Here is a 12499-nt window from a genome sequence, read left to right on the forward strand (position 1 = left end):
CTTCCTTCCTTCCTTCCTTCCTTCCTTCCTTCCTTTCCTTCCTGTCCTCCCTTTCCTCCCTTTCTTCCCTTTCTTTCCTTTCTTTTCTCCCTCTCCCTCTCCCTTTTTCTTTTTCCTGAGACAGGATCTCTATCCCCAGGCTGGAGTGCCGTGGCATGATCTCAGCTCACTGTAACTCCGCCTCCCAGGCTCAAGAGATCCTCCCGCCTTAGCCTCCCCAGTAGCTGGGATTACAAGCACACACTACCACGCCCAGCTAATTTTTGGTTTTTTTGTAGAGACATTTGTTTCACCGTGTTGCCTCGGCTGGTCTTGAATTCCTGGGCTCAAGCAATCCACCCACCTTGGCCTCCCAAAGTGCTGGGATTATAGGCATGAGCCACGGTGCCCAGCCGAAAGTATCCTCTTTTTAAAATGCACACTGGGAGCTGGGCAGGGTGGGACCCAACTGAAGTAGTGCCATCAGAATCCTTCCCTGGAAATACCAGCATCTCACACTTCCTGTAGGTAAAGAGGCAAAAACATAGAGACGTTAGCAGTTCCAGTTGAGTTCTTTAGCTAGGGGTGTTGACAATGTGAGAGGAAAGGGATACTCAGAAGGAAGAAGAGTGAAAAAGATAGGAAGTTGTGAAATCCACATGCCATCCCATTCTAAAATTTTGCCTAAATCTTGCCCTACTCCTGTCCAAAGAAAACTCCTATTTTCTTTTTTGCTTTCTCTGCCTCCTGTTAACCCCAGGTCCTCTTGCATCCTACTGCAGACATTAAAACTGATAACACAGTCATTAATATTGTAATTCAACTTCATTGTGGGCATAAGTGAGCATTTGTGGGCCAGAGTTGCTTCCTGAAATCCAGTTACAAGGTTATAACTGTGAGAAGAATGCCCTAGGTTGTAAATAGTGATTTATAAGCTGATTTTTGGAAGATAATCCACCTGTAAAGTGGGGATTGCCAGAAATAAACATATTTGCAGATTCTAGTTGGGGATTGGGTGGAGGGTTGAGTGCTAATCTAACAGTGAAAGAAAAGCTATAAAAAGGTTAGGTATTCTTTCAGTGCTCACTCTTTCTGTAGACATAATTTTTTATTTTGAGAACTTGATTTTCCTATTTTTCCCCTAAATGCCAACAGCTGTGGTATGAATTTAGAGTTTGTCAGCCACACTTTGTGCCTCTGCAGCCAAACCCTCTCCACCAAATCCTCTGACAAGCATAAGATGATGATCAAAGAAAAGAGTGGAGGGTGCTGGGGAGCCCCTTTGCGCACTTGGCCACACCATCAGGGTTCTTGGCCTCCAGGGCCAGGGAAGAGCTAATGCCCATCACAGCCCTGTCTATGGCTCAGCCCCTCTGTGCTGCTAGAACCCACCCCTTCTTGCCCTTCAGAGGTTTTAGGATTGCCATGTACGTTGCTAATTTAGCTCTGGGTAAGAAGTAAGACAAATGCAGTGCCAGAAGTCACAAATCCATTTTGTTTTCTTGTGCAAGAAAATAGCATTTACTTCCTCCCCAGCTAAGTGGGAAAAGCCGCTGAGCAAACCCTATAGTCCAAATGTTCTGTTCTCTGTTAGGGCTCCGGCCCTTCCTTGGTGAAACTGCACCATTTTCTGAGGACTTGGCAGAGCTGACCAAGCCTCTGAAGCTGGGCACTCAGGGTCCCCCAGGTCCCCTGAGTTCTTTCTGTGTCCTAACTGAAAATCAGAGTGCCTTGACCACTCTCTGGCCTGGTTAACTTGGATTTGATAAGGGTGGTAAGAGCTGGTTAACTCTGTGGCTCACCAGGGTTAATTGATCTGGTTAGCCACTCTGGGCAGAAACTAAAGGAGGCCTTAGGCACTTGTCTGGTAGGGTAGACACCAATGGGTGGTTCTGTCTGGAGGTGAGGCAGAAAAGATTAGCAATGTCACAGCACTCCTCCGTCAGACAGCACCTACTTGGCTCCTGGGCTGTTCCCTGAGAGACAGGATCATTCTGGCCCTGCGAAGGAGATATGCCTGGGGGTCCTTCACCATAGAACCCTATAAACAAGGTACAGGCTTTGTTGCACAGATTGACACTGAGGGTGGCGGTCTATGCCCCTGCTTTCCAGGGGCCGGTTGGCACCCCATTCACTGCCAGCATGCATGGTAAACCCCTCAAGACTGCTCCACCTGGATGGAAGGACACTGTTTCCCACCGTATGTCCCTTGGATGGGGCTTCATGGCTGAAAGAGGGGAAGTAGAAACAATGACTGGCACAGCTAAGGTGAGGAGTGCTGCAAAAATAGGGGAACCTGAAAAGAGACCAGAAAAAAAGGGAGATCCAACAAAACGGGTGTCGAGGAGCCAAATTTGACAAGACCTTCTAAAGATAGGTCCAAAAACAAAATAGACAACCCAGTACAATTCTCCTTAGACTTTTAAAAACCCCAAAGCCAGAGTACCAGTTCACCACTAGGGTTAATCCTAAACCCTGGACACTGCCTCTAGAAAAAAACTCAAGGATAGAAGGTGGTGAGCACTGCAGCCTCTACACTGACAAGAAAGCGAAGTTCTCCTCAGTGTGGTGCCATTCATTGGTTCCCTCGAAACATAGTTTTGACTCTGGTGGCTCCAGGGCTGAGCGTACTCCATGCCTGCTGATCCTCACAGTTTCTGGGCCCCTGACTCATAGATATGGATCCAGAGATCTATCCACCTGCCTTTGTGAGATGAGCACGCCTCCTGTTACAAATTAGACTGTGGGTCTGCATCTCAGTCCCAAAACACATTTTAGGGAGAGACAGTCTCCTGGGAGCTGCCTTTAGAGGAACGCAGACAAATTCCATCTCTGGGCAAGGGTGATAAGAGCCACACTCCACGGGGAGGCCAGATGACAGCCAGTATATGACCCCACCCAAGATAGATTCTACAGATACACATCTCTCAGGAAGACTCAGAAAGATAACAGCAGCTACTCAAAAACGAAAGAGAGTGAGGATTGTGCATCCTACACAGAACCCATATAACAGCTGTGTGTGGCTGATGCAAAAATGTAACAGCATCTGAAGGATGATGGTTGATTACCAAAAACTAAGGTAACTCTGGCCACACATGTTGTGGTCCCAAATGTTAGCCCCAAAAGACTAACTGTTTAGGAATATGAAAGACTGTCCTACAACAAATCTTTCTTGAGCATACCCTTAGATCCAGAGTCCTAGGACATGTTTGCTTTCACCAGAGAGGCCCCAAGTGAACCCTTCAGGCTTTCCTCCAGGGGTGCTCACAGAGCCCCACTACTGCCTTGGCTTGATGACCAGAGACCTGGCTGTTTGGGTGAATGCCTTGCATATTGCCTAAAACATCGTATAGATAATATGTCACTGACTTACACAGGTTTGAGTCCTTTAAAAAAGGCTACCTAAAAGGTTCTTAAACACCTGCAATTCCCAGAGGATAGGTTGTCAATGAACAGAAAGTCCAGGAACCAGAGGACACCATAAAGTCCTGGACATGGTCTAGTCGGGTGAGGCTGGTTTTTCCAATAGCCATATTTGACAAAAGACACAGCTGCAAACAGTTGAAATATTGCAGACTGTTCTAGAGCCACTAAGATATGAAAGGACCTTCATTTCCGCTTGACCCACTATCTCAGGCCATCGTACTGCCTAATTAAAAGGGGGCACAGTGGCGCAGAGATCCGTTTTTGGGGTGATTCCAGCCTTAGGTTTGACAAGAGAGACTGTGTGTAGGGTGAAGCTGCAAGCCTGGGCCTGATTCAGTTGTCAGCTGACAGCCTCTTTGGGCAGTCACTTCCTTCCAGGTGACTGCTAAACTAGTCCATGGAGCTGTACTGTACCTGAACCCTCAGCCTGGTGGTCTCACTTCCTGGGATATCACCTTGAATGGAAATTGGCCTACAGAGTGGCTCTACTTTTCCTGGAGGTCTTAGGCCATGATAATATCCAATCTTGACTTTAGCTTGGGAGATAGTAATCTTGGGGCCCTGAAGGTTCTCACCTGTTCGGCAGAAGCCAGACACTAGGGGAATAACAATAATAGTAACTTTTCTTTTGAAAGTTAATGTAAGATCATGCTTTTATATACTTTTTTAAAATCATAATTACAACTCCACGATGTGGGTTGTATTGTTCTAATTTTATAAATGAGGAAATGAAAGCTCTGAGAGGTGAATTAGCACTAATAAAGAGGAAGGAGCCAGGTTCAGAACCCAGGTTGATGTGACTTCAGTCTAGTGATATTTCTACTGCTGTATGCTCCCTCACAGGGGAAGCAGGAACATCTTCTTTCTCAAAGACATTAATCATGTGAAACATTTCATTGAAATGTAACATTAGATTAGAAGAACAGTCATCACAGCATGACTAGTAAATGAATAAAACTAATTCCTCCCTTTCCCAGAGGCTACATGGTCAAAACGGAAGGGTACACAGCCTTATACAAGCCAGAAATCCTGGCAGCTACCGTCTGAACCTGAGTTTTTCCCATTTATAAAATAGAATCAGTAACATCTATTTTTTTCTTACAGGACTATTAACGTATGTGAAAACACTTTGAAAACCTTATTACTTTTTATAAATTCTGAAGCCCTTTTACCCCAGTTACAGTTTCTTCGTCAGCTTCAATGCTTTTCAAGATGTTAGAAGAAAAAGGATGTATTAGCACTTATTTGCTCATGAGTACTTTCAACACTAGGCCGAAGTCATTTAAATGAAGAGCTCTGGAAAGAGAGAGGTTTAGAAGAATATAAGAGAGTGAGATTAGCTACTGTCATGTTAAGTCACAGGGAACATCTGGGTGCTTTGGAATCCAAGGTGCATGCTCATGTCTCTAAGCCAGTGTGGCTGAGTAAGCGGAAATCTTCGGGCCAAGTCGGTACCCTGAGAGGATCAGAACACTGTCTGCTGCAAACAGTTACGTATGTTCTTAGAAACTTAAAAATAATTTTTGACCTCCTCGATAAATTTTAATATAAAACAAAAATAGTGGAAATATCTAGACAGTTTTTGAAAGAGGAAATTTTTAAAAATTGTCCAGAACATGAATAACCCTGCCAACTTGATAGGAGTTTAAAGAAACCCAGGTAGAAAAAGGAAAACTTTTTTTTTTTTTTCACCTGTCCAGTTGGGAGACCACTTGGTCAAAAGATTCAGGTCAGTGTCAGTGAGTGCGAGTCGAAACAGACGCTGCTGGGGAGTCCACTGGTGTAGACTTTCTGCAAAGTTGTTTGGCAATATGTGTTGAGAGCCTTACCATTGTTAATGACTTGAGGTCAAGTGATTCCAATTATAGGATGTATCCTTATGGAAATAATATAGTTGTATATTGCACAAATATTGGGATGTTCATTATGGTGTTAATTATAATTGCAAAGTATTAGAAACAACCTAAATGTTCAATAGTGGGGAATAGTTAAGTTTTCGACAACCATATGAAGGAATATAATCGGCCATTTAAAATCATGTTTTTAATGATAAAAAAATGTTAACATGAAAAAAGTTAAAAGTAGGATGCAAACCTGTCTCCTTACACACATAATTTATAGAAAGCTATATATCTTAAGCTAATAGTTGTATTTTCTAAATATGTTCTCCAAAATTTCTACAATGAATATATTTTCTAGTCAGAAAAAAAATTATTTTAGAAAAGAAGTTCAGAGAAAGGGAATGTAGTTGTTCATTAAATTCAGACCTTTTAAAATGTAAAATAAAATTTTAAGTAGTGCTACAAATAAAAGTTACGGTACCATTTTAGCAAGTGAATGAATAACTTGAGCAGATTGCCTAGAGGTTATTAAGGGAAAAATAGCAAACTTATTGGGTGACATTCACATTTTTCTGGTAGTTATAAAGAAACCATGAATTTTCTAAACTAGTAGGTTATGAGTTGGAGATTTCTAAAGCTGTTTTCTTTATGCCACCAATGTTTTACATAGTGCTTTTTTTTTTTTAATACAAGTGAGGAAAGCTGAAAATTTCTGAATAGAAAGAGCAGTTATGCTTCTAACTATCACTTGAAGTTCTTTTGTTTCTAGAAGAGATGTAATATTATTCCTGGGAATGAGTGCCAGATTGATTTACTCAGAAGAGGACATTTTCCTGATCAGTATTGTGAATAAAATGAGACTGTTCAGAAAGATTGTTAGGCTTTGGCTTCTGTTTAAATATTTATGTTCAGACTGTGGCCAGGTAATGTGTAAGGTCTTGAATATGCTCATGGACACTGAACCTCTGCATTTTATTTTCACAGTGTCGCTCTTGCAATATATTATCACATCAAAAACAGGTATGTGGATGGTCGTGTGCTAAAAACATCATACATTATCTTCTGTTACGTTGTTCCTATTTTTTTCATATTTTAGTTGCCTAAACTTTTGAATTATACATTCTTAACTCATATTTTCATAGAATTTCTAAAGGTAGTATAATTTACTAAAACTTCCCAGGTAAGTGCTGAACTGCTTTCGAATCAGAGGAAACCAAATGAGTGTGGTTGAAACCAGCAAAACAGACAAAGCTTCTCAACGATGTTTGGCTTCCTTTTTCTTCTTTATTTTCTGTAAAATTTATTTAAACATTCTGTCTTTTGTAAAATGTCGTTTTAAAAGTTCACTGGGTGCAACTTGAACATGAAAAAATGTTTAATTTATAGTTTGAATTCACTAGAGGCAATTTTGGTGTAAATTTAGCAGGCATAAACTATTTTAATATAGAAGCCCTCTCTGATGTAAGTGTATCTGGCAATAGTTGGTTAATTTTAAAAGTCAGTTAAAACAGGGAGTGAAAAAAAAAATCTACCTTATACATTTTATTTCAGCATAAAACATGTAAGAATACATTCATTTGCCAATTTTTAAAAAATGCAGCTTCAAAACATTTGCTTCAAGCACAGGACATTGATTGGAGAGCCAAAATTTATTTCTTTCATAAGCCACAGCTATAATTAATTCATCCTTTCCAAGTTTTTTTTTTTTTTTGTCAGTAGTGAGAAAGCTTGAGGACATTTGCATAACAGATGAGTATAAAATCTTTCCAGTTTTGACCACACCTAATCTACAGCAAATTTATTTTTAGCAATTTCCTTTTATCGGATGTTTCCAAAGCATCCTCCTTAGTTTTCATGAGGACATAGCCACTCATGGTAGTCATATTTCATGCATAATGTGACAATCATGTATGTTACATGAGTCTGCTGGGTGCAGCTGGTGTGAACTAGTTTGGGAACAAGCAGAGCCACCACAGGCTAAGTGCAGAGCTCAGCCAGTGGGAGCCCCACACCTTGTATCTGTTTACAAAGTGTGGTTAGTCAGTGCAAGGGAGGTTGGATGACAGCTTCTAATGAACAGTATTGGAGAAAACACGAATATCCAGAAGGAGACACCTAGAAAGGAATTCTCTGTGATCATCTGTTTCCATACTGTAATTGTGATTCATGGTTCTTTATGGTGCTTGAGAATTTTGGATTTAAGAACTTACAAAACAGTACAACTTCAGAACCCTAAATCTTGAATTAGAGTAATGTTATCAATGAAAGTGTAGATTTTGTTGCCTATTTCTATACTAGTTCAAACTTTTTAAATCTGTAAAGCTTAAGAAACAGTGGAATTCCATTGATGAAGCTCAGTTGTACTTTCAAGACAATTTTGCATTAGAATCTCTATTTCTTAGTACTTAGACTATGATGGATCCTGAAGTGAATGTAGCCAGAGCTGATAATAGTAAGAGTTGGCTTTGTGAAGCACCTACTCTGACTCCTCTGGTCAGTTCTTTACATGCTTTAATAACAACTCCTTAAGGTGATGCTGGTATCTTCATTTTACAGATAAAGAAATTAGAGGCACGGAGAGATTAATTTGACTAAGATGATACAACTAGTAAATTGGGGAACTGGGAAATGAATGCAATCTAGCACTCAGACCACTAATCATATTGCTCTCCTAGATTAATGGTGATAAATTGCACCAAAAGTGAGTGAGTGGAAGTAGAGAAAGTCTAACTGAAAAATTGAGCATTGTAAACAAGCATGATTAATGTACAGATTGCCACCTGCACGTCTCTAGCTATGAGGAGGTATGCCCGTGTGCACGCCTGCTCCTCGCTGTCATGCTAGGCTGGCCTTTGGTGCTGGTGATGGACCTGTTAACTTGATAAAGGTGGTGTGGTGCTGTTCAGCTGGGACACACAGCTTTTAGTGCAAATAAGGAAACAGTCTGCTTCTCAGAGGATTCTCCAGAATTCCCTTTCCTGAGTCTTCTTACCTTGAGCTCTTAATTCTCATTTATATTTTTAGACTCTGTTCTCATTTTAAAAATTACTTCAGGCGAATGTTTCTCTAGAGTACTGGATGCTTTCAGGGGCTCTTGTTCTTCAGCAAAATTGAATGGGTCTCAACTGCTGAGGAATGGGGTCCTGGGCCAGGCTCTGTCTCTTGTGTAGCATCTTGAATGCCTCATAGAGATTCAAGATTTGGTTTATTTGAAAACTCAGTAAATAAGATGAGGGAATCCACTGATTCTTTGTAGCCAGGGTTGGTGTCAGAGTGTAGCCACATGCACCCAGAAGCTGCTTTTTGCTCACAGACTCCCTGCTGGGTTGAACCTTTCTTTCGTTTGGATTGATCTGTGTCTTTGCTGCCTGTGTTCATACAGGCAAATGTAAATGAGCACAGGTGTGAATGCCCAGAGCTTTAAAAATAATTGCTGTGACCGAGCGCGGTGGCTTGTGGCTGTAATGCCAGCACTTTGGGAGGCCGAGGCAGGCGGATCACAAGGTCTGGAGATCGAGACCATCCTGGCCAACATCGTGAAACTCCGTCTCTACTAAAAGTACAAAAATCGGCTGGGCGTGGTGGCATGCACTCATAATCCCAGCTACAGGGGATATTGAGGCAGCCTCTACAAGGAGGCTGAGGTAGGAGAATCGCTTGAACCTGGGAGGTGGAGATTGCAGTGAGCTGAGATTGCGCCACTGCACTCCAGCCTGGTGACAGAGCGAGACTCTGTCTCAAAAAATAGTAATAATAATTGCTGTTGTGCAAATGTAGGAATGAAAATTGAGCTGTTTTGTTAAGCTCTTTCTCTTTTATTTTTACACAGATGTTAAATTTCTAAAGCAGATATTGTAATGTTTGCAATGATGAGTGTATGTTAGGGACAGGTCTGTAGCCTTCTGAAGTTCTGAAGCCTGACACTGAAGCACAGACTATGGAAATTACATGCAGTTAGCCAAAAGTTGTCGTTTCCAAGTTTGTTGTTTACAGAAAATTTTTTAGGCAAAACTTAAATTTCATATAACAGATGAAAGCAGAGCTGTCACTGGTGCAGTACAGAGGGTCCCCACAAAGCCCAGCGGCCCATGGCACTGTGTTCACAGTGAAAGCTACCTCTTTAAGTGGTTCTGTGCATGTACCAGCCTGTTAATAGCCAACTATTCACTTACAGGTTATTGACTAAAGACTTTTTATCTGTCACCTCTTGTTTTTCAGTGTAAAATTGTGAAACTTAATGAAGTAATGATGTTGCATGTTGTGAATAATAAGACTGATCTCTAGGATACATTGAGTATTCATTCTTACCCTGGCACTTCTTTCCTATCACCCACAATATGGTAATGGCTTAAGCAGATCCATCAACCTTTGCTTGGAAATAAGATGTCAAATTTAAGTCATTTGCCTAGATTTGGTTCATTTGAAAACTCAGAGCATTAAAATTAAATTTTTACTTAATTTAGCTAAGTGTGGTTTATAACGTTTATTTCTTTGGGCTATTTTAATCAAAAGTGATTAAGTATTGCACCCAAGAAAAATCATTATTCATGAATAACCATTTAGCACTGACTTGTGTTTCCTGAAATAGTCGAATTGACTGGGTACAGTGGCTCACACCTGTAATCCCAGAACTTTGGGAGGCCAAAGCAGGTAGGTCTCTTGAGGTCAGGAGTTCGAGACCAGCCTGGCCAACATGGTGAAACCTTGTCTCTACTAAAAATACAAAAAAAAAAATTAGCCGGGCATGGTGGCAGGCACCTGTAATCCTAGCTACTTGGAAAACTGAGGCAGGAGAATCGCTTGAACCCAGGAGGTGGAGGTTTCAGTGAGCTGAGGTGGCACTGCTGCACTCCAGCCTGGACCACAGAGTGAGACTCCATATCAAAAAAAAAAAAAAAAAAAAAAGTCGTTGAATTAAAATGTATTTTTGTTTTATTTGAATGACATTCTTGCAGAAAGTAAGTTTCATTTTCTATTATTTTCCCTACCAGGGACCCAGATGGAAGGATGCTCTTAGATATTTTTGATGAAAACCTTCACCCTCTTTCGGTAATCTCCTCCTGCTTGTATTTCATGAGATGATTTGATTCTTTTTTGCTCTGATCGGGAGAGCAGTCATCTGAAAATATTTTCTTCCCCAGAAATCCGAAGTGCCACCAGATTATGACAAACACAACCCAGAGCAGAAGCAGATTTACCGGTTCGTTCGGACACTGTTCAGTGCTGCTCAGCTGACGGCTGAATGTGCCATCGTCACCCTGGTGAGTGCCCTCAGGATGGCCACACCCATCCCCAGCCGGAGTGGTTCAGGGCCCATTCCTGTCACTCAGAGGAGTGGGGTTTGAGCGGGGAATCCTCTCCAGGTTACCCTGTGGACACTGTGGCATAAGCTTCAGTGTTGTCATTCTCCTGGGAGAATAGAGGATAGATATCCCAGAAGAGGGTGTGAAGATTGTTCCATAGCGCCCACCTAAAGTCTTTTGTGAAATCACGTTCAAATCCAATAAATGCTGAAATTAAAAATGCAGGTAAGTAAAACAGTAGGACTAAGGGAGTGATCAAATGGCCAAGGTACTCCCTATAAACATCTAGGTTTCCTGGTGTTGATTCCCTACAAAAATTGTAATAATATTAGTAAGATATGATGAATACATTCATTTTACATGAACACTTGTCTAGGAAGGGGTGTGTATATTCTTAGCTTCTGTTCTGTGACTTTTGAGTAAATATGTCTGCAGGATATTCAGAGACAGTATGGAGGTAATGTGTATTTTAAGACTCAAGAAAAAATAAAAATTTATTTTTATGGCTGGGCTCCATGGCTCACATCAGTAATTTCAGCACTTTGGGAGGCCAGGGCGGGAGGATCGCTTGAGCCCAGGAGTTTGAGATGAGTCTGGACAACATAGTGAAACCCCAACTCTACAAAACTTAAAAGTCAGCTGGGCATGGTGGCACGTGCCTGTGGTCCCAGCTACTTGGGAGGCTGAGGTGAAAGAATCACTTAAGCCCAGGAGGTCAGGCTGCAGTGAGCCGTGATCATGCCACTGCACTCCAGCCTGAGGGGCAGAGTGAGACCCTGTCTCAAAAGAAAAAGTATTCTTGGATTCTTAAAATGTTATGCACTATTTAGGTCAAATCTCACTTGGGAAATAGATTTAACAATGGAACCCTTTTTGTCACTGACCTTTTACATTGTGTGTAACTTAGATGAGAAATTAGCTTTACCTGTGCATGAGCTATCCTGGAGATCAGAATACCATTTCCTGTAGTTTCTGAGAAGAGACAATTGTCTCGTAGAAGCTTTACAGGCGACTGAAGGACTCTTTGTGTCTCCACCACATGAAGAACTGTGTGCTCTGAGGCTAACTGAACAGAAACCCTGTTGGCTTGTTTGCTCATTCATTCATCTGTTCATCCATTTGTTCATTCCTTCTCATTGAACTCGCAGCCTGAAGGATAATAGAAAAATCAAATAATCATTAGATGATTAGGAATGATTGCAGGTTCCTATGTCATAATTGAGAAATGTACGTATTGCCCAGCTTTGTTCCTCAAAGGGATTTCAAGTTCTAACCAAAACACACAACAGGGCAACAGGGTTGAGATTTTTATGTAGGGAAATTGAGTGATGGGAAAAGAAGAGTAAGAAAAGCTCAGATGAAACCATAGATGAAATTAGTACTGGACTACATGCCATGAGGAAGGATTTATTTTGAAGTTGCTGTAGATGGAACGGGGTGGGGATTTTTTCTACCTTTAATTCCTGAGAAAAATATGGCCTGGTTGTGAATGATAGTGCCCTCCTGGTCGGAGTTATTATTTAGCTTGAAGGATGTTCATGTCCTGTGGAGGACAGGGCCAGCATTTAAACCCCGCAGCTCACCCAGTGTCTGCCTTGAGAGAACATCTAACAGGCATCCCTTGCTGCCCTCTGCATCACTCACCAAAGATGACGCGGCTGATGAGTTCATTTCTTTGGAGTAGTGTAGGACTGGCACTTTTCTTGTGAATAATTATAACTATTGAAATCTTCATTTGTCCTATGAAATAGACTGGTGTTGGCCAGGATGCCAGTTTGCATGGGGGTCTTGTTGGTTGCAGCTGGAGAGGAGCAGCCTTGGAGGCCTTCGTGGTGGGTGCAGCCCTGCAGCCTATCCCCTAGTCACTGCTGTCTGCCGAGGCTCAGCCCAGCTGCATGCTTATGGGCAGAGGGCATAGAGATGTGTGCCTTGAGCAAGACTCTTGTAGAA

At 41.7% G+C, this 12499-nt stretch overlaps 1 protein-coding gene across 5 annotated transcripts in view; it reads left to right on the forward strand.

The window, feature by feature from the left end:
* The window catches only part of CCNY (cyclin Y), a 326866-nt gene that overhangs the window by 275843 nt on the left and 38524 nt on the right, over nt 1-12499 (forward strand). For 4 of the 5 annotated variants that reach the window (XM_011995142.1, XM_011995141.1, XM_011995139.1 and 1 more), the window contains 3 exons: nt 6231-6266; nt 10238-10295; nt 10388-10507. In XM_011995142.1, coding sequence (XP_011850532.1) covers nt 6231-6266; nt 10238-10295; nt 10388-10507 — 214 coding nt within the window. The remainder of the gene's footprint in view (nt 1-6230; nt 6267-10237; nt 10296-10387; nt 10508-12499) is intronic. The other variant, XM_011995143.1, reaches the window with a different exon arrangement.

This window comes from Mandrillus leucophaeus, unplaced genomic scaffold, assembly GCF_000951045.1.
Source record: "Mandrillus leucophaeus isolate KB7577 unplaced genomic scaffold, Mleu.le_1.0 Scaffold474, whole genome shotgun sequence".
NCBI lineage: Eukaryota > Metazoa > Chordata > Mammalia > Primates > Cercopithecidae > Mandrillus > Mandrillus leucophaeus.